The 21,866-nt window shown below is 48.4% G+C and overlaps 1 protein-coding gene across 5 annotated transcripts in view; it reads left to right on the plus strand.

Annotated features, from left to right (window-relative positions):
• The window catches only part of GSG1L (GSG1 like), a gene marked incomplete at both ends in the record, with an annotated part of 218,812 nt that overhangs the window by 171,666 nt on the left and 25,280 nt on the right, over window positions 1-21,866 (plus strand). For 3 of the 5 annotated variants that reach the window (XM_082671357.1, XM_082671360.1, XM_082671358.1), the window contains 2 exons: window positions 6,351-6,462; window positions 21,292-21,459. In XM_082671357.1, the coding sequence (XP_082527483.1) occupies window positions 6,351-6,462; window positions 21,292-21,459 (280 nt within the window). Of the gene's footprint in view, window positions 1-6,350; window positions 6,463-21,291; window positions 21,523-21,866 lie in introns of all 5 variants that reach the window. The other 2 variants (XM_082671356.1, XM_082671359.1) reach the window with 2 other exon arrangements.

The following is a 21,866-nucleotide window of genomic DNA, read 5'->3' on the forward strand; positions in this document are numbered from 1 at the left end:
CAGACCCTGGGCTCGGTGCTAGGGATTCAGTGGAGAGAAAACAGACCTGTCCCTGGACTAGTGTACGGTCAAGCAGGCCTACGTAGTGAGTCTCAACATACATTCATTCATTCATTCGTGAAACACGTAGGGCTTCTTACCTGCCAAGCACTATTCTAAGTGCTTTCCAGTATAAGCCACTTAGTCCTCATATCAATCTGTGAGGTAGGCATTATTATTATCCCCATATTACAGCTGGGGAAACTGAGGCACAGACGGGCAAGGTAATCTACCCAAGGTCACACAGCTTGTAAGAGACAGAGCTGGCAACCAGACCCTCCCTTTCCCTTTGTTTCACCCCTGCTTTACTGTGGGCTCACCTTTTGACTCTCCTGACTCCGGCTCTTAATTCTGGCCCCGACACCAGCCCCTCCGGCCTTGACAACAGATTTCGGCTTCCTCAGTCTGACCCGCGGAGGGCAGGCCTGGGGGTCATGGCAGCTCTTTTTGCCTTGGGTTCTGGATGGCATCACACCCAGCCCAGCTCTGAGCCCTCAGCCAGCGTCCCCCACCTGTCAGTGCTCTCCAAGGTCCCGAAGGGGCAGGGAGGAGCCATTCCTGCCTCACCACAGGTGCCGAGAAGCCCATTTCTGGTGTCAGGAGTTGGGAGATTCCAGAAACCACAGGATGAGAGCTTTACAGCTGTGAGTTTCGTGGTGTGAGTCCATGCCAGGAAGCAGCAGAAGCAGCACAGAAAGCTGCGTTCGTTTAGTTGCCACTGATTTAGGAGGTACCATAACTCAGCAGAAAGTCACTTTTTAATTCAGAATGAGCTGGAAACAATTACTTCTGCCGAGGATTGTTACAGCAGATGCTCCTGGTGGGGGACCTCACTTTACAGAGCAAACATGCTTCCAGAAACTTGATTGAGAGCTCTATTGTTTTAAAAGCAGAATCGTTAGAATGCAATCAGAAAATCTCACCAGCCGATCTTTGAATGATTTGTAATTTTCATTTATTGAATTGTCTTAAAGCATGGCCTTTCATATTTGGGAATAAATGGGATTCAATTGAGAAATCAATGCATTTCTAAACTAACAATTTGGAAAATTAATTATTCTGCCAACAGGCTGGGTCCAGCTTCTGGGTTTTGTTGGTAGTTTTTGTATTAAAATACTCTTCTGTCCCCGCTGTCCTAGTACATGGAGTAGTTGTTCTCATGAATGTTTTCCTTCTTTAGTGGATGTTCTCTGGAATTACCTATGTCTACTGTTATCCCCACTTTATAGATGAGAAAACCAAGGCACTGACAGATCAGATAACTTGGATAGCATCTGGACAGACATGGTGAGGAAGAAGCTGACTGTTATAACAGCTGGGGGTTTGGAAAGCAAGTCCTGCCTTCAGAAAGGGAACAGGGCAGTGGGTGGGGTTGGGGTGGGGCTAAAGAAGGGGTCCTGCCACACAGAGGGAGCAAGGTTCTGGGTAGGGTAGCACTTCTAGAGGGAATGAGCAATGGGCTGAAAGGAAGAGAGACCTGTCCTTCCAGCTAACAGACTCTACCGTAAGTTACAATGATTAAAAAAACAGAGGGCGGGAATTTCCTGACGGTCCAGTGGTTAGGACTCTGAGCTTCCACTGCTGGGGGCCTGGGTTCAATCCCTGGTCAGGGAACTAGGACCCACAAACCATGTGGCACAGCAAAACAAAAAAATAGTGTGGCATTGCCGCAGGAACAGAGAGAGATCCATGGCACAGAATGAGTTAGGAATAGACTCGTGTAATGTGAGGCTTGCAGTGTGGTATAAAGGTGTTATCAGAAATCATTGGCGAAAGAACAGACCCTTCTATAAGTGTTCAGAGCAATTAACAACTCATTAAAAAAAATTAAGTTAGATCCTTACTTGACACCATTCACCAAGATAAATTCCAGATGAATTAACATAAATATCTATAAGTATGTTAGAAAAAATATAGGATAATGTGTTGATGGTGTTGGTTTTCTTAAAGTAGACACAGGAAGCAAAAAGCAAAAGACTAAAATAAAAAAAAAAAGCAAAAGACTGCTAAATTTGTATTAAATATCAAAATGTATGACAAAAGCAGTTTTGTTCATAATTGCTAAAACTTGGAAGCAACCAAGATGTCCTTCAATAAGTGATGCATCCATATGGTGGAATGTTATTTAGCAATAAAAGGAAAAGAACAGGGCTTCCCTGGTGGCGCAGTGGTTGAGAGTCCGCCTGCCGTTGCAGGGGACACGTGTTCGTGCCCCGGTCTGGGAAGATCCCACATGCCGCGGAGCGGCTGGGCCCGTGAGCCATGGCCGCTGGGCCTGCGCGTCCGGAGCCTGTGCTCCGTGACGGGAGAGGGCACAGCAGTGAGAGGCCCGTGTAACGCAAAAAAAAAAAAAAAAGGTAAAGAACAAACAAGCCATGAAAAGATAGGGGAGAACCCTTAAATCCATATTGCTAAATGAGAGAAGCCAATCTGAAAAGACTACGTACTGTGTGATTCCAGCTACATGACATTCTGAAAGCACCCCAGCTATGGAGACAGTAAGAAATCTGTGGTTACCAGGGGTTCAGAAGGAGTGGGGAGGGAGGGATGAACAAGTGGAGCACAGGGGGTTTTAGGGCCGTAACTACTGGACACAGTAATGATGGATACATGTCGCTATGCGTTTGTCAAAATCCATAGACTGTACAACACAGAGTGAACCCTAATGTAAACTGTGGATTTCATTAATAATAATATATCGCTATTGGCTCATCAACTGTAACAAATATACACTCTGTTGAAAGATGTTAATCATGGGAGAAACCGTGAAGGCAGAGAAAGGGGGCATTTAGAAACTCTGGAACTCTCTGTATTTTCCACTTAATTTTCTGTAAACCTAAAACTGCTCTAAAAAATAAAATCTGGGACTTCCCTGTTGGTCCAGCGGTTAAGAATCCGCCTTTCAATGCAGGGGACTGGGTTCGATCCCTGGTCAGGGAACTAAGATCCCACATGTCGCGGGGCAACTAAGCCCGTGTGCCACAGCTACTGAGCCCGCGTGCCACAACTACAGAGCTCGCACGGCACAATGAAGAGCCCTCATGCCACAAGGAAGGCCTGATGAAGCCAAATAAATAAATAAAATAAAAAATAAAATAAAATCTATTAGTGAAAAAAAAAGTGCTTTTTCCCCTGTGCTGTACAGGGGGAAAGACAAGCAGTAAGCTATTTGGAGTCTATACAATAGACAGGTTTAGTATCCAGAATACATAAAGAATTTCTATCAGTTGATAAGGAAAGATTTTTAATAAAAGGAAATTGACAAAGGATACAGACAAGCACAGTCATAGAAGAAGAAATAACAATGGTTAATAAATAACATGAAAAATGCCCAAGCTCACTAGTAATGAGGGAAATTATAAAACTTAAAACAATGTTGAGGTGTCATTTTTTACCATGCAATGGGCAAAATTGTTCATGTTTTATAACATCAAGTATCGGTGAGGATTTGGGTGAGGACTCTCACGAAGCTGGCGGAAGTACGACCAGGTACCTCTGCTCAGGAGAGGAGTTCACTGACGCTGATTAAAATTTAAAATGCACACGCTTTACGACCTGGCAATTCCTCTTGTTCACGCTGGAGACATACTTGCTTGTCCAGACAGAGAGACTTGTAGAAACGTGTTCATTGCAGCATTGCTTAGAGAGCAAAAAGCTGGAAATGACTTAAATACCATCAACTGATTGGATAAATAAAACGTGGTGTGTCATTATCAGGGAATCTTATGCATCAGTTCCAAGGAATAAGGTACGTCTGTTATGTACCTCTTGGAAGTTGACCAGGAATTGTGTCAAGTAAAGATAAATAAGATACCCACGTGGCTCAGCCCTTGTCTCCTTCTAACAAACTTAGACAAGGCAGAGGGGACCCTAGAGGCTTCTAGCATACCTGCCGGGGTATGACTGAGGATGGGGTCTAAGCCTGGCAGAGACAGCTGGTGAAGGCTGAGCCTTTAGGGGATCTCTGGGGGCCTCAGCACCTGTCACAGTCACCCTCTCCCTGGATTTGCTGACTCAGGTGCTCCCCGCCAGCCCTGGAGAGCAGCTGTCATCTGAGGCCAGAGGTCCCTGAGGGGCTGGCCCCGGCCCAGAGATACAGGCAACCAGCTCTGAGTCCTCTGTCTCCGTGGGGCCTGGGGTCAGGTGGCTGCAAGGAGACAGGTGTGCTGCATCCTGCTGGCTCAGCTCCCGAGACCCGACTGTGCACACCTCTTGTCTACTCCGCTTTCAGTGACATTACACGGGTAGCTTGAAATTGGCCATGGTGGGATTATTCATACCATGGAAATTGGCAAACGCTACAAATCATAGCTTTTTTTTTCTCTCTCTCTCTCCCTCTTTGGGGAACCTGGTGTTAAACATTTACCTTCACACCATGACAACTCAGGGTGTCCCCCTTTGCCCTCACACCCGCCCGCAAGGCTGGGTGTCAGGACTCGGTACCTCACTGCCTCTTTACTTCTGTCTTTCCTTATCTCTACCCCTTCTCTCCTTCTCTCCATCTCTTCTCTAGTCTCCACAGGGGAAAGGGTGACTGGGGCAACAAGGGGAGGACAGACGCATTCTAGGCAGCGTGGGAAGAGCCCTGGCTTTAAGGGCATTTAGATCTGGGCCCCCGTCACAACTAAGCCATCTACTCCCTTTGTGAGCTGGGACAGACTTGACCACTCTGAACTTCTGTTTTCTCACCTGTAAAATGGAAATAATCATATTCAGGACTACTACATACAGCCTTGGAGGTGTGGTTCTGCCTCAACTCCAGGGAGTGATGTGCACGTAGACTGTGATGTGAATGGAGCCGTATGGAGATGTGCAGTGGGCAGCCTGAACAGCGGTACATGGCCCACATCATCATACTTACTTCAGAGAGTTGTCATGAAGATTAAAAGATAATACTGTAATGGAGGTGAACGAGTCTGACAGAGTGCCTGGCACACAGTAGGTGCACATGCATTGTTGGTTTCCTTCCTTCCTCTTGTCGTCTATCTCTTCCCTCCTCATCAATACCATATCACTCCATCTGAAAATTAGGTCCACGCCAGTTAGCCCACAAAGGCTCCAGATGCCATAGTCCACACGAGCAATGTCCCCAGGTTCATAATAATCCTGGTAACTGTAACAATTGCATGCCCGCTGGGCAGCAGACATGGAGGCTGCCTTGCTTCATTTCAGCCACTTTTCACCTTACTTGTCATAATCCTCATCTTAGGGTTGAAAGACCTGAAGCTCAGAAGAGTGAGGTGCCTCGCCCAGGGCCACACAGCGGAAAGGTGGTGGAAAAGGATTCCCACTCAGATCCCTTGGAATCAGAGTTCTCCCAGCCAGTGGGTTTCAAGATTTTTGACATGAGCATGGAAAAACATTTCATATTACAATCACTATACACACGCACGTGCGTGCGCGCGTGGACACGCACATGTATAGAACATGTATAGAAAAGTTTCACAAAACAGTATTTACTTCTGCTACATTTGATGGTATCAGATATCTGTTCCATTCCACTCTTGTTTATTTTTTAAAATTTTTTAAAATTAATTAATTTATTTTTGGCTGTGTTGGGTCTTCGCTGCTGCGCGCAGGTTTCTCTAGTTGCGGGCTTCTCATTGCGGTGGCTTCTCTTGTTGCAGAGCACAGGCTCTAGGCACGTGGAGCACAGCATATGGGATCTTCCCGGACCAGGGCTCAAACCGGTGTCCCCTGCATTGGCAGGCAGATTCTTAACCACTGCGCCACCAGGGAAGTCCATATTTGTTTGTTTTAAATGCTGGTTGCAATCCATGAAGTTGACTTCACAATCCACTAGTCTAGTGAGTCAAGACCTGCGGTTCGATCAACATTCTCTAAGCAGCTTCTCCCAAATGACCTTCTAACACAGGTATCAGCAAACTCTGGCCCACAGGCTAAATCCAGCCCAAGGCCTGCTTTTGTAAATAAAGTTTGATTGGTCCACGGCCATGCTCATCCCTTCATGTACTGTCTGTGGCTCCTTTGTGCTGCCACAGTAGAGTTGAAACCCAGAAAGCCTAAAATGTTTACTTATCTGGCCCCTAACAGAAAAACTGCCCATCCAGAAGCAGATCTGACTCTGTGTCTCCCTTGTTTACATTTCTCCAGGGTCTCCCTTTGCCCTCGGGCTCAACTCAAACTCCTTGGCAGGCTTAGAAAACCACCGCCCGCTGGTCTTCCGTGTTCCAGTCCTGCTGCCTGTCCTTCCCTGGGGGTCCATGCTCTCCCCAGCACTAACAGGCCCCTGGTGGGCAGACAAAGCCCCACCTTGCTTCCTGACACCTTGTCCTGCTCCCCCCTCACAGGCCTCCTGGGAATGGTAGCCCACATGATGTACACGCAGGTGTTCCAGGTCACCGTGAGCCTCGGCCCTGAAGACTGGAGGCCCCATTCCTGGGACTACGGGTGGTCCTTCTGGTAAGTGGCTTTTGACTTTCAGACACCAGAGCCCCGAGGCATGCTGGAACTTCAGTAGCTCAACCTAATTGGGAAACAGAGGAAGGTGGGGCATCGGGGGGAAGCCCGGAGTCCAAAGATGCTTTGAGATCCTAGAGCTGAGGTTGACAAACTATGGCCTCTGGGCCAAATCCAGCCCATCACCTGTTTTTATGTAGCCCTCAACCTAAGGATGGTTTTTACATTTTTAAAGGCTTGAACAGATGAATCGAAAGAAGAAAAATATTTGGGGACATGCGAAAATGATGGGAAATTCAGATTTCAGCGTCCATAAAGTTTTCTTGGGAAATTCAGATTTCAGCGTCCATAAAGTTTCCTCGGGAAATTCAGATTTCAGTGTCCATAAAGTTTTCTCGGGAAATTCAGATTTCAGTGTCCATAAAGTTTTCTCGGGATATAGCCAAGCTTATTGTTTACATATTGTCTACAGCTGCTTTCACGCTACAATGGCAGAGCTGAGCGGTTGTGACAGAGACTGAATGGCCCACTAAGCCTAAAATATTTACCATCTGGCCCTTTACAGATAAAGTTGGCCAGCCTCTGCCTTAGAGGCTGCTCTGCAAGGTGGGACGGAAGCTGTTGAGAGCCTGGTGAAGGGTTCTGACTGTAGGGGCCAGCACCTCAGAGCACGGTGTGCAAGAGAAAGGCAGCATCCGTCAAGATTCTTTGGCTTGTGAGTGATAGAGTCCCAAGCTTAAGTAAACAGGAGGTGTGTATTAGTTCATGGAACTGAAAAACCCAGTTGGCTCAGCTGGGGGTGGGGGCATGGATTGTAACAGAAAAACCCACCCACCTCAGTCCAATCAATGAGGAAATACCTTGGTTCCTGTAAATGGAAAGTGCAGCTTGGCATGGACTTCAGGGAACGTTTGATCCAGAGTTTCTGCTGTCATCAGGGCTGAGTTTTCTTCCTCTGTGGTCACCTGAGCGTTGCCCACTCCCCATGTTACCTCTGTCCCTGGGTGGGCTTCCCTCCTAGTGGTGAGAAAGCTTCTTTGAAGCTGGTGCTTCTTCCTTCACATACAGCGGGGGAAAGAGCTCTTTCTCTAACATTCACTAAAGTTGCAAACCTCCCTCTGAGAAGCCCAACTTAAGTCATTTTCTCTCTTCTGAATTGTCACCATGGCTGGGGGAGTGTCATGAGCACATTGGCTCAGCTGGACCATTCCTCTGGAACGAGGAATGAGTCCAAAACTCTCACATGGTGAGTGGGTGGAATGGATGCTGGGTGAGCTACCGCAATGTCTGCTTCAGGCACAGCTGGATCCAGGTGGTCAGGTGATGGATCAGGAACTCAGTCATTCTCTCCCCACTTCTGACTCCATTCTCTTTGTGGCGGCTCTATTCATAAGCAGCTTTTCCCCAGGTGGTAGCAAATGTGGTCACCCAGCCCAGTTCTAGGCTTACATGTTACAAATGTAGCAATACCAGCAGAGAGTTGGGGCCTCTTTCCAATATCGCCAGACAAAATCTTGTTTATGACTTTCACTGAGTTAGCTTAAGTCACGTGACCATACTGCAACCAATGATTTAGACCCCGAGGAGACTCAGCTGCTCTAACTGTCTGGCCTAAGTCATGTGGTGCAGAGGGTGGGGTTGCCCCATCCAAACTCTTGGACAGGAAGATGGAGGAGAGGTCCTCTAATGGATAACTGGGGGTGGGGCAAGGGCAGAGCGAGGTGTTCTCAAAAGGAGGAATGTGCACTGGCAAAGACAGTGACCACAGCTGTCTGTTACGCAGGGCATCCAGGTCCGGTTCTGGTGCCTAGGGGCATTTATCCACTCAGTCATTTAACACATATTAACCGAGTGAGCACTTATTTGGGGGCAGCTGGTGCTGGGGGTACAGCAGTGGCTGAGACAGTGTGGTAACAGGGGATTAAGACAATGGACAAGCAGTACTCTGAACCCATGCTATGATGTGGGTGGTTGGCTCGGGGTGGGGGGAGTCACAGACAGCCATGGAAGCACAGAGAAAGGGTCACTGACCCAGCTTCGCCTGGGGAGGGTCCTCGGGGGAGAATTTGGTCAGGCAAGCTGGTGGAGGAGGGAATAAGATAGCGTGTTGGACAGGGGAATGGCAGGTGCAAAGACTTGCCAGTGAGAGGGCGTCTTGGGGGGAAGGTGGTCAGAATGCAGCAAGAAAGGCTTTGATTGTGACCGGTGGGCACTCCTGCTGTTTTTCTGCCCCTTCCCACTCTCTGCTTGGCTCCGCCCCCTTAAAGCTAAAGGCATGTGCCCTAAAGGGACCTTGACCCATCAACACAGACCCTGATCCCTTTAAGTAGAACAGTCGTGGGGAAACCTCACCACAGCGCTATGAGGTAGGTGGTTCATGGAGGGGAAACTGAGGCACAGAGAACTTAAGTAACCTGTCCAGGGTCATCCAGCTTGTGAGCAGTGGAGCTGGGATTTGAACCCAGGCAGTCTGGCTCTGGAGCCCACGCTCTCAACCTCTGTATTCTGCCTCTCAGAGGGGATGGACTAATAGCACATGGCACATGTAAATGCTCAGGGAACACTAGTTCTTCTAATATTATCGTTATTGACATGAAATTTAACACGCACGATAACCCCCTGTTGCATATGTAGACACTGAGGCTCAGAAAGGTTGGGTCACTTGCTCAGGATTCCGGACCCCCTCCCCCGACGTGCCTCTCTTTCCAGCAGCCCCTGGCTCTCCGCCTGGCCTGGAGCCCAGGCTGCTGGTCTCCCACGGGAACCTTTCTTCCCCTGAAAGCCAGGCCTCCTGCCCTGCTCCTCAGCTCCCCCCAGGCCAGCCTCTCAAGGGGCACCCAATTCCCATTTGACTTATTTAAGGCCGGTGCCCAGTGTGGAGCCCCTGTTAGGTCTGATCCATTTCTCCTTGTCACTGAGGCCCGCAAGATAGATCAGCCCCATTTTTCATCCCTCGCATCTGGGGGCCTTGCCAGGGCTGTGCAGTGTCATCTCTCTTGTTTAATATGTGTGTGGCCATTTGTCAAAATTCTGCCCTCAGCCCTCCACCAGGGAGGAGGCCAGCTCCACGGCAAGACAGCACCGGCCTCTGTCTCCTGGCCCAGGAGGAGAGGAAGAACGGGCTGCAGGAGCTTGTCGGTTGGGGCTTCTGAGGAGCTCAACGGAGGTTGGGGACCAGCTTTCAAGAGCCACACGTGCACGGGAAGGCGAAGGTTCCACGGTTAGGGGTCCACCAGCCTGGGTTCAAACCTCGCCCTGACGGGCACTGCCGGCCACCGTGAGCAGCATAAGGGCGTGGTTGAGGGGCGGCCTCGGGAATCAGGCAGCTTGGGAGCAGATCCTGACCCTGACCTTCACCAGCGGTGGGCCTGGCCAAGTCACTCACCCTCCCTGCGCCTCAGTATCCTCAGCTGTAAAATGGGGACAGCCTGAGTTTCCACGTCACGGGGCTCTTGTGAGTGGTGCTCTAGTTCTCTGTTGATTTATCAAACGTCCTCAGAAAACTTAGTGGCTTAAAATAAAAAATGTGTGATTATCTCTTATGGTTCAGTGGGTCGACCCAACTCAGCTGGGTGTCCTGCTCCGGGCTGTTCCACGATGTTTCAGTCAGATGCTGTCTGGGGCCAGTCCTCTGGGTCCCCGCCGGGCTAGGCATCCAGGGTGGCCCCTCGCAATGCTGGCAGTCGGCGCTGGCTGGCACTGGGAGCTCGGCTGTCAGCGAGACTGGCTTCTCAGGCACGGTGGTTGGGTCCCTGGAGAGTGTCCCAAGAGATCCAAGTGGAAGCTGCAAGTTTATTTTAGGACCCTGCCTCAGAAGACACTCAGTGTCGCGTCTGCTGCGTTCTGATGGTCAAGAGCAAGTAACGGGGCCAGGGTCGAGGAGAACGTGCTGCACAAAGCGTGAACCCCAGGAGGTGTGTCTCAGGGGTGGGGGGCATCTTTGGAGACTGTGTGAAATAACGCACATGAGGCACTTAGCACAGAGAATGTGCTCGATGCGTTTTGCTATTAAATGCAAGCGACCCATCCTCTCCGAGTCTCAGCTTCTTCATCTCTAGAGTAGGGATCACGGTAATGCAGGTCTAATGGGGTTATTATTGTGAGGGCCATGTGACACCCAGCTCTTAAAGTGTGTATACACAGTAAGTGTAAGTGGCAGCGATTATAAATGGTGATAATGACATTGGGCCTTTGGTAATGCCATTGTCACTTTTTGAGAGACATGTGACCCAAATGTCCAAGAGGATGACATCGGTGAGCTTGCAGGCAGCCCCTTGTGCTCCGTTCTTCCCAGTCTGCCCCGACTTGCTACTCACGCTTGTTTTCAGGACTTTAGTGTTTCCTTGAGATCCAGCCCTGGCCACACCCTCCCCTCACGCCCAGACTCCCCTCCGTGGGCCCCCACTAAGCTGCGGAACCCCATCCCTGCCCTGCACCCCGGTCCCTCCAGCTCTCCTGCCTGCTCCTTTATTTCAGCTCTTTGTCTTAACTCTCTCCAGGTCCACCTATGACAGTGCCAAGGCAAGACCCTGGCAGATGGGGGGCACGGGGACACAGCAGATGCTTGGTGTGGGGAAGGGGTGGATGAGAGCAAGGTTGGTCAGCACCTAACTTTGTACCAGGCACAGCAGGAGGCACTATACAAGCCCTGAGCTGTCCGGTCCTGCCATTGACTCCCACTTGGAGGGGTTGCCATGTCTACTTGAGGGATGAGGATACAGGCTCAGAAAGGGCAAAGGCCCGAGTCACACAATCAGCTTCAGAGGCTCCAAACTGCGTGAAGCCCAGGGCTGAACCCAGCCTGTAGATGTTTTGTTTGACCTGCCACAGTGGTTTATTTTTTTTTAATTTGCATTTATTTCTGTCATTCAAATTCGTAAAAACTTTACGTAAAAATCCAGGTTTCTGGCTTCTCTTGACTATTGGAAGATATGTCTGTGTCTAGCCTGCATTGCCACATGGCAGCAGTCAGCTTCAGCTGAGTAGAGGCTGCCCCCTTTAGATGAGGCACCTGCTCTCTACTTTACCCAAGTCCCCACTGCTCCCTGTTGCCTCCCCTTGCCTTACAATTTCCTCACTTAGTCATTTGTCTGACCTTGCAGGAATTGGAGTTTGTGATCCCGGTTGGAATGTCAACCTGTCAGTTTTCCTGGTGATGGTGGGAGAATGGAAAGCTAGTCACTTTCTACTTCCGCTTTGCATTTGATCAAAATGGAGAGAGGTGGATAAAGGGGCCCTCCTACCCTAGCACACACGGTGAAACCCCAATCCTGAGCATTCACATGACAGAATGAGGGTAGTAGAACATCATGGAGTTGTAGCTTATAAAAGCTGGATGCCCAGAGAGGTTAAGTAGTTTGTCCCAGGTCACGCAGTGAGAGTAGCAAGTTAGGCCAGGTCCCAGGAGGGTGGTCCCTCTCTGTTTGCTTCTGGGGCCCATCTGTGTGTCATGTGGTGGCCTCACCACTGTCCTCCTTTCTTCCCCTCCCCTCCTTTTCAGTCTACATGACCCTGTGGAAACAGCAGGTTAGCCCTTTCCCTCTCTGGGGATCTCAGGCTGCCCTGCCCTCTCTGCAGGGCTGAGCTGGCATTTCAGCAAGTTGATCTCTTGCAGCAGGAGGAGGGGGGTTCTGGAAGAGCCTTGGCTGCAAAGAACCACTGGACAGGGTGTTTGCTGGTGTTACCGAGAGGCTGTGTGGTCCGCAGGAATCTCTTGCTCTTACTCATCCCCCTTCCTAGGCAGGTGGCACTGGCCTCCTTTTCTCTAAGACCAGGGCAGGGAGAGAGCACTGTGGTGCCCAAGGGTGCCCTGCTGCCATGGATGGACCAGCTGGGCCCCCAGAACCTGCCATCATCATCTCCTGGCTCCTTCAGTTCACAGGCACTGAGGATGGCCTACCTTAGGAGCATCTGCACCATGTCCTGCCCCACACAGTGACCCTATGCCCATCTGGCCTGCAGGTGGACGGGGGCTGCCTCCCTCAGTGACCACGTACAATCTTTCCACCGAGCAGGGCCTGGGGTGGATTTCAAGGTGGCATCCATGCATCTCTGAATCTGGTCCCCTAGCATCCCCCGACCCACCGCTATAGCTCCCAGAAGACAGAGAGTTAGTTGACAGCCACTCCCCTTCCCCTCCCCCATCCGTGTCACAGTGTCCACTCTGTCCTTGTCTCCAAAAACCAGGCCAACCACCCACGTGCCTCACTGTACCAGTCCAGCCATGTAAGCTGCAAACACCAGCAGGCGTCCCAGACGTGAAGTTTTCAATCTGTGCTCTGCATGGGGGCCTGAGGGCCGGGGGTTTTGGGGAGCAGGGAGGTTGAAGACTCACAGATGCACCCCTGAACCCCTCACCCACATCAAAACCAGAACGGGTTTTTTTCTATCTGCTTTTATTTTATCTGTATTTATTCATTCTACAAATATTTATTGAGCACCTGCTATGTGCCAGGCACTGTTTCAGGTGCTAAGGAAATAGCAGTGAATGAAATAAAGCTCCTGTTTTCATAAAGCTGACATTCTGGAGTGTGGGGGAAGACAATCCGAAAACAAATAATAAGGACTTGCACTTCTGGGAAGATGGAGCAGACACACTTCTCCCTACCTTCCTGCTAAGTACAACTGAAATCCCGGACATTATATATAAAACAAACATAATAAGCCTCTGACAGGTGGAGGGAAGACAGTAGCCTGGCTAAGGACCCAAGGGATAACACACTGGTGAGTACTTTTTGTCTCCTACATCCCAGATGTGGAGCTGAAGAAATCAACAACTCAGAAATGCCAAAAGGCACTGACTCCCCCCTGTGCCCCACCCCATAAAAATGCCTCTAAAAGTCTGCTTTCTTGTCAAAGAACCAGAAAAGGGCCAGCCTACCAAGACAGAAAACTTTTAGCAATAACTGCTCTACCCAGTCACCCATCACAGGAAAAAAACAAAAACAAACAAACAAACAAACCCCAAACAACAACAGCAGAACCACCCTGTGGCTCTACCCCACTCGTGCCAAGTTTAGATCTCATGGCATCAGGCTATAATGAGGCACTCAGCTGCACGCCCATGTCCTGCCGAGCTGGTACCAGAGTAGGGAGCTGTGACTTTTGCCCTGCTTGACGGTAATATGCCCTACCCACCCCTGAGTGTCAGTGGAGGTCACCTGGAGAGCCTGGACTCCCATCCCCAGTAGGCAGTAACAAGTAAGAACCCTCCCTGTCCCTGCTGGAGTGGTGTCAGAGGAGACGTAGTGGAGAGTCAGGATTTTCGCCACTGCCCAGTGGTGATGAAGACATCCCCCTCCCTGTGGTGTCAGTGGAGGCAAACTGGGGAGGAGTAATGAGGCACTTCTGCCCCTCCCAACCAGAGTGGTATCTGCAAAGGCCTAAGGGGGTCAGAACTCCCACCCCTGCCCAGCAGTAACCAGGAACCTTTCCATCTTGAATGTCAGTGGTGGCCCAGTGGGAAACCTGGACTTCTACTCCTACCTGGCATTAACGAGGCAGTGTTCCCCCTTCCTGTGTCAGAACAGTGTCAGAGGAGGTCAGCTAAAGCAGAAGGTTTAAACAAGATCCAGAGTCTCATTAAAAACATACCCCAAATGTCAAGTTTGCAACTAAAAATCATTCACCATATCGAGACCTGGGAAGATCTCAACTTGAAAGTAAAAAGACAAAATCCCAATACTGAGATAACAGAGATGTTAGAATCATCTGAGAAAGATTCGAAAGCAACCATGAAGATGCTTCAACAAGCAATTACAAACACCTTTGAAACAAATGAAAAAATAGAAAGTCTCAGGAAAGAAAGAAGTCTCGGGAAAGAAGTAGAAAATATGAAAAAGAAACAAGCGGAAATTTTAGAACTGAAAAATACAATAACTGAAATAAAAACTTCAGTGAGCGGGATCAACAGCAGAATGGAGAGGACAGAGGAAAGAATCAGTGAACTTGAAGATAGAAGTTACCTGATCTGAACAATAGAGAGAAAATAGACTTGAAAAAAATGAACAGAGCCTCAAGGACCTCTGGGACTATAACAAAAGATCTAACGTTGGAGTGCCAGAAGGGGAGAGGAAAGAGGGTGCTGAAAAAATACTCAGAGAAATAATGGCTGAAAAACTCCCCAATTTTGTAAAAGACATAAACCTACAGAGTCAAGCTGAGTGGATACCCAAACAGGATAAACCCAAAGAAATCCACACTATGATACAGCTGTGTTTTTAAAAAACCTGAAGTCAAAGAAAAAAAAAAATTGGGCTTCCCTGGTGGCGCAGTGGTTGAGAGTCCGCCTGCCGATGCAGGGGACATGGGATCGTGACCCGGTCTGGGAAGATCCCACATGCCACGGATCGGCTGGGCCCGTGAGCCATGGCCACTGATCCTGCGCATCTGGAGCCTGTACTCCGCAACGGGAGAGGCCACAACAGTGAGAGGTCCATGTACCGCAAAAAAAAAAAAAAAAAGAAAGAAAAAAGAATTGAAAGCAGCAAGAGAGAAACAATACCTTAACTGTAGGGAAAACCAATTTAAACAGGGGATTTTGCATCAGAAACCATGGGACTAGAAGGAAGTGACATGACATTTCAACTCCTGAAAGAAAAGAATTCAGAATTCCATTGCTAGCAAAAATATCCTTTAGGAAAGGAAAGGGGGGATCAAGACATTCTCAGATGACGGAAAACTAAGAAAATTTGTTGTCAGCAGACCTATCCTAAAAGAATGGCCAAAGGAGTTCTCTAAACAGGAAAAAAAAAAAAAAAAATTAAAGAAAGCATCTTGGAATGTTAGGAATGAAGAAAGAACATTTTTACTTTTTCTCTTGAATTTTCTGAATCATGCATGATGATTGAAGCAAAAATTATAATGTGGTCTGATGTGGTTCTAAATTACTCAGGAAATATTTAAGGCAATTGTATTATTGATGGCAGAAGATTAAGGGACGTAAAGTGAAAACCACATAATCATATCAATCAACGCAGAAAAAAGTTTGATAAAATTCAACATCCATTTGTGATTTTTTTTAAAAAACTTGCAGAAAGCTAGGAATAGAGAGAAACTTCCTCAACTTGGCAAAGAGCATCTACAAACACCTACAGCTAACATTATACTTAATGGTGAAAGATTGAATGCTTTCTCCCTGAGACTGGGAACACCACTCTTACTCAACATAGTGCTGGAAGTTCTTGCTAGTGCAGTAAGGCATGAAAAGTAAATAAAAGGCATAGAGATTGGAAAGGAAGAAATAAGCTACACCTATTTGCAGATGACATGATTGTCTCTGTAGAAAAATCTAAGAAATCTACCCCCTCCAAAATGCCTAGACCTAATAAATGAGTTCAGTATGGTGTCAGGATACAAGATAAAAATACAAAAAAATCAATTATATTTCTACAAGCTAGAAAAAACAGTTGGGCAACAAAACTAAATAATACAATACCATGTACACTTCAAAAAGTGAAATAGTCATAAATCTAACAAAACAGCTACTTGACTTGCTTGTTGAAAACCACAAAATGCTAATGAAAGAAATAGAAGAAGATCTCAATAAATGGAGAGATACACCATGTTCACGGTAAAGATGTTGATTCTCCTCAAGTTGGGAAAGAGGTTTAATGCAATTCCCATTAAAATCTCAGCAACATTTCTTGTAGGTTTAGACCAGATTATTCTAAAACTTATTAGGAAAGGTAAAGGAACGAGAATAGCTAAAACAATTTTGAGAAAGAAGAATAAAGCAGGACGGATCAGGCTACCCAGTTTCAAGACTTACTATATAGCTACAGTAATCCAGACTGTGTAGTGTTGGTGGAAGGATAGGCCTACAGATCAATGGAACAGAACAAAGAACCCAGAAATAGACCCACACAAATATGCCCAACTGATTTTTGACAAAGGTGTAAATCCATTCAGTGGAACAGGGAATGACTTTTTCAACAAATGGTGACAAACAGACGAACAAACAAAACCCAATCTTGATCTAAACTCCTTACTTCATATAAAAAGTAACTCTGAATGGATCATTGTCCTCGATATAAAATGTAAAACTATAAAAGTTTTAGAAAAAAATTAGGAGAAAATCTTTGGGATTTAGACCTGGCAAAGAGTTCTTAGACTTGACATCAAAAGCGTCAAAGGAAAAATTGATAAAATGGATTTCATCAAAATTAAACACTTTTGGGACTTCCCTGGTGGCACAGTGGTTAAGAATCCTCCTGCCAATGCAGGGACATGGGTTCGAGCCCTGGTCCGGGAAGATCCCACATGCTATGGAGTAACTAAGCCCGTGCGCCACAACGACTGAGCCTGCGCTCTAGAGACCGTGAGCCACAACTGCTGAGCCCGTGTGCTGCAACTGCAGAAGCCGGCACGCTGTGGAGCCCGTGCTCCACAACAAGAGAAGCCACCGCGATGAGAAGTCCACGCATTGCAATGAAGAGTAGCCCCCGCTCGCCGCAACTAGAGAAAGCCCGCGCGCAGCAACGAAGACCCAACGCAGCCAAAAATTAAATTAATTAATTAATTAAAAAAAAATTAAACACTTCTGCTGTGCGAAAAACCTTGTTAAGAGGTTGAAAAGATAAGCTACAGACTGATAGAAGCTATTGGAAACCACATATTTGACAAAGAACTAATATCTAGGATATATAAAAACTCTCAAAACTCAACAGTAAATAACAACAATAGCAAAACAATCCAATTAGAAAGTGGGCAGGACTTCCCCCCTGGTGGCGCGGTGGTTGGGAGTCCGCCTGCCAATGCAGAGGACGTGGGTTTGAGTCCTGGTCCGGGAGGATCCCACATGCCGCAGAGCGGCTAGGCCCGCGCGCCACAACTGAGCCTGCGCTCTAGAGCCCGCAAGCCACAACTACTAAAAGCCCACGCACCTAGAGCCCATGCTCCGCAACAAGAGAATCCACCACAATAAGAAGCCCGCGCACTGCAAGGAACAGTAGCCTCCGCTTGCTGCAACTGGAGAAAGCCTGTGCACAGCACCTAAGACCCAACGCAACCAAAAATAAATAAATAAATTTGTAAAAAGAAAGCAAGTGGGCAAAAAACATGAACAGCCATTTTACCAAAGAGGATACACAGATGGCAAATAAGCAAATGAAAAGGTGTTCAACACCATTAGCCATTAGGGAAATGCAAATGAAAGCCACAATGAGATATTTCTACATGTCTCTCAGAATAGCTAAAATTAATAAATAGTGACAGTGCCAAAAGCTGGTGAGAGTGTGGAGCAGCTCATACGTTGCTCTAGGAATCCGATCCAGCGATATAAAGGAACAAATGCTTGATACACACAACTTGGATGAATCTCCAGAGAACTATACTGAGCAAAAAAGGCAACCCCAAACATACATACTGGGTGACCCCGTTACTGCAGCATTCTTGACATGACGAGATTATAGGAACGAAGAACTGATGAGTGGTTGCCAGAGGTTGGGAGCCATGTGGGTATGCCTATAAAATGGCAACAGGAGGGATCACTGTGGTGATGGATGGAAATGTTTTGTATCCTGACTGTATCAGTGTCACTATCCCGGTTGTTACTATATTTGCAAGATGTTACCATTGGGGGAAACTGGGTAAAGAGTACACAGGGATCTCTCTGAATCACCTCCTACAACTGCATGTGAATCTGTAATGATCTCAAAATAAAATGTTTAATTTAAAAACAAAGAATAGGGGCTTCCCTGGTGGCGCAGTGGTTGAGAGTCTGCCTGCCGATGCAGGGGACACGGGTTCATGCCCCGGTCCGGGAAGATCCCACGTGCCGCGGAGCAGCTGGGCCCGTGAGCCATGGCCGCTGGGCCTGCGCGTCCAGAGCCTGCGCGTCCGGAGCCTGTGCTCCGCAGCGGGAGAGGCCACAACAGTAAGAGGCCTGTGTACCGCAAAAAAAAAAAATAATAATAATAAAAATAAAAACAAAGAATAAAAAAATAATAGATAAAAAGGCACAAGAAGAAAAAAGAAGAAAAAAAAGACACAAGAGAAGTGCAGGGTGTTATGAGGACTGTGGTGAAATTAAACAGGGGTATGTGATAGAATGTGATGCGCCATCTTGCTTGAGTCATCAGAGTTGAGAGTTAGACCTGTTCAGAGTAAAGATCCCTGGTTGTAAAGACTAGAAAATTACTTCAAAGGGAACTTATGCAAAAGAAGGGAATTTATAGAAAGTAATTGTATAAGAACTTTTGTTGCCAATGAAAGAAACCCAATTCAAACTGGCTTGAGGGGGGAAAAAAATCCAAAAAAGGCATTTGGGCTCCTATAATTGAAAGTCCAGGAGTAATGGCTTCAACTCAGGGATCTAGCTCCTTTTTGCGGCTCTGCTTCCTTTTGAGTCAGCTTCGTTCTCGGGGGGGGGGGGGCGACGGGGGGTGACCAAATGGGCTCCAGCAGCTCCTGGCTCAAATCCCACCAGCTTGGCACCCCAGAAAAAAGATGAGCCCTGTTTCCCAATAGCTTCAGCAAAAGTCCTGGGAATGAGTCTCAATAGCCTAATCAGGGTGTCACATGTCCATCCCTGAACCAATTACTGTGGCCAGATGGAAGTGACACTCTCCTTGGCCAGGCCTAGGTCATGTGCACACCCCTAAAGTTTGAGGGTGAGGCCAACCCCACAGGAACCACACGGCCCAAGAGGAGGGGAGTAGTGGTCCCTTTACAGAATGGGTGCTGGTCAGGCCAAACCAACAGACGTGTACTCATGGAATCCCAGAAAAAGCCTGCTTCTTCATTCTCTGTCCTCATGTTCTGAATTTCCATCACTCTAGTTCAAACAGACATCCCAGATTGAGCTAGACTCTTCAGTTTCATTGTTCAGAAGAGAGAACAATGTATCTGACTGGACCAGCTTGGGACAGATGTTCGGCCCTCCTCCAATCATCTGTGAACAGTAGGGTGGGGTCACCTACTACGCCCTTTGATAGACAGGGCAGTTCTTAGAGGGGCCAGACTGACACCCTGCAGCTGTCTATTATAGATACTCAGAGTTTCTAGAGGACCTAAATTAGTTTCTTATGAAAAAACAGGGGAATCTCCTAAAGGTTTTTTTTTTTTTTTTTTTTTTTCGGTACGTGGGCCTGTCACTGTTGTGGCCTCTCCCGTTGCGGAGTACAGGCTCCGGACGCGCAGGCTCAGCAGCCATGGCCCACGGGCCCAGCCGCTCCACGGCATGTGGGATCCTCCCGGACCAGGGCACGAACCCGTGTCCCCTGCATCGGCAGGCGGACTCTCAACCACTGCGCCACCAGGGAAGGCCCCTCCTAAAGGGTTTTGCGATAAGGGAGAGATGATGAATGGGGATCCCTGGGAGAAAGGCGGAATCCTCAGATTTCCCCTTGCTTTCCTTCTGAGACTGACACAGAGAAGAGCAGTGGGTATGGGAGGTGGGCTGCACTGACCTTGAGGAATGCAGGGGCGGTGATGTTGAGAGACCCAATGGGTGGCTGGTGGAAGGGGAGGCTGGAGGCCCTGAGACAGCGCAGCGTTGGCAGCAACAAAACTGAGCCCTTGATGTGTAGGAAACCAGTTATCAAGACAGAGACTGGGCAACAGGTACCTGGGAACCAGACCGGGTGCAACTGGAGCAAGGCGGGTACCCCACTTCTGGTTCTACATGTTACTGCACGGTCTTGATCAGAGGAAGCAGGCAGGAGGCCATTTCTAGAGTGGGCGCTGGAGCACAGAAGACCAGCAGCCTGGCCAGCTGACTCTCCTAGCTCCACACCCCCCTTCCCTTCTCTCCAGATGTGGACGGGACAGATTCTCCAGCTCTGGTTGACATCCACATCAGGTGAGCGCAGCCAGGAGTCCCCAGCTGTGCCCGGAGGAGGTGTGAGCAGAGAGCCTTAATCTAACAGAGAAAGAGCTTGGAAACCAAGTCAGCTAAATGGGGAGATTGGGACTGACATATATACACTAATATGTATAAAATAGATAACTAATGAGAACCTGCTGTGTAGCCCAGGGAACTCTACTCAGTGCTCTGTGGGGACCTAAATGGGAAGGAAATCCAGAAAAGAGGGGATCTATGTATACATATGGCTGATTTCACTTCGCTGTGCAGCAGAAACTAACACAACACGGTAAAGCAACTCTATCCCAATTTAAAAAAAAAAAAAAAGTGGGTAGTGAGGATGTTGATAATAGTGATGGCAGTAACGAGGGCAAACCTTTCTTGAGTGTCTCCTATTTCCAGGTGCTGTTCTAAGATATTTTTAATGGGTCGTTTCCTTTAATCTTTGCAACAGGCCTGTGACATGGTACTTACTCTATGAGGCAGACAGGCGAAACACCTTTGCCAAGGTCACTCGGGAACAAGGGTGAATTAACTCTCATGGAAAATCAGCTACTAGGGCATCTGACCCCCCTCTGCTTTTCCATCATCAACTCCAACTAACCTCCTCACACTCCCTCACTCGGCACCTCAAACCTCCTACGGTTTGTGGCGTGCTTCCTACTGCCTCCTGTCTCCACGCCTTTACACATGCTCTTCCCTCCTCCTGGAATGCTGTTCCCCCTAGTAAACTCTCACTCATCCTCCAAGACCGACTGCAGGCGTTGTTGTATTTTGGTCACTTTCCCTGATGCCAACCTGTGGATGGAATGACTCGCTCTCTTCTTGCCTCCCAGTGATGACCTCTGTGGTGTCTGCATCACAGTGTACAGATAATGCTGTCTCCCAGGCCAGACCACGGGTGGGGCAGGGATCAAGTCTTACTCTTCTCTGCAGCAGCACATGCTCAGGTCCGGATGTCTGGTGGGTGTGGTTTTCTGTCCCCTGCCCACCCTCACCGTGGCACCTCTCTCCTCGTCTCTTGGCAGCCTGGCGTGGGGCTCCTTTACCTGCTGCATGGCAGCCTCTGTCACCACGCTCAACTCCTACACCAAGACGGTCATTGAGTTCCGGCACAAGCGCAAGGTCTTTGAGCAGGGCTACCGGGAGGAGCCGACCTTCATAGACCCTGAGGCCATCAAGTACTTCCGGGAGAGGTCAGTGCACACGGGGTCACCTCTGGCCACCACTGGGAATCAGAAGCCCGAGGCCCGGCCTCAGTGGCCACAGGGCGCCAGTCGAAAACTAGAGTGATCTGACGGAAGTGTTCTGGGGGGTTGCGGGTTGGAAGGGGCAGGCTGGGTGAGGCAGCGTTTGGACCCCACTATGCTGGAATTTCTGGGACATTTTAATGTTTTATGGGGCATGAGGTTGCCTTGGGCTTATGTGAACAGAGCCCGAGAAACCAAGAAGGGAATCAAGTTTGAGTGTTTGCCCTTGGGCCCCATGCTTCTTAGAACCAAGATAGGGTCACAGGGAGGCAGAACCAAGGTTTCCTTCTTGGGCTGTGTCACAGCACTGAGTGAAAAAAAAGACTCAGCAGTGGGATCAGTGACGGTTGCTA

This window comes from Grampus griseus, assembly GCF_964374135.1.
Source record: "Grampus griseus genome assembly, chromosome: 14".
NCBI classification, from domain to species: Eukaryota; Metazoa; Chordata; class Mammalia; order Artiodactyla; family Delphinidae; genus Grampus; species Grampus griseus.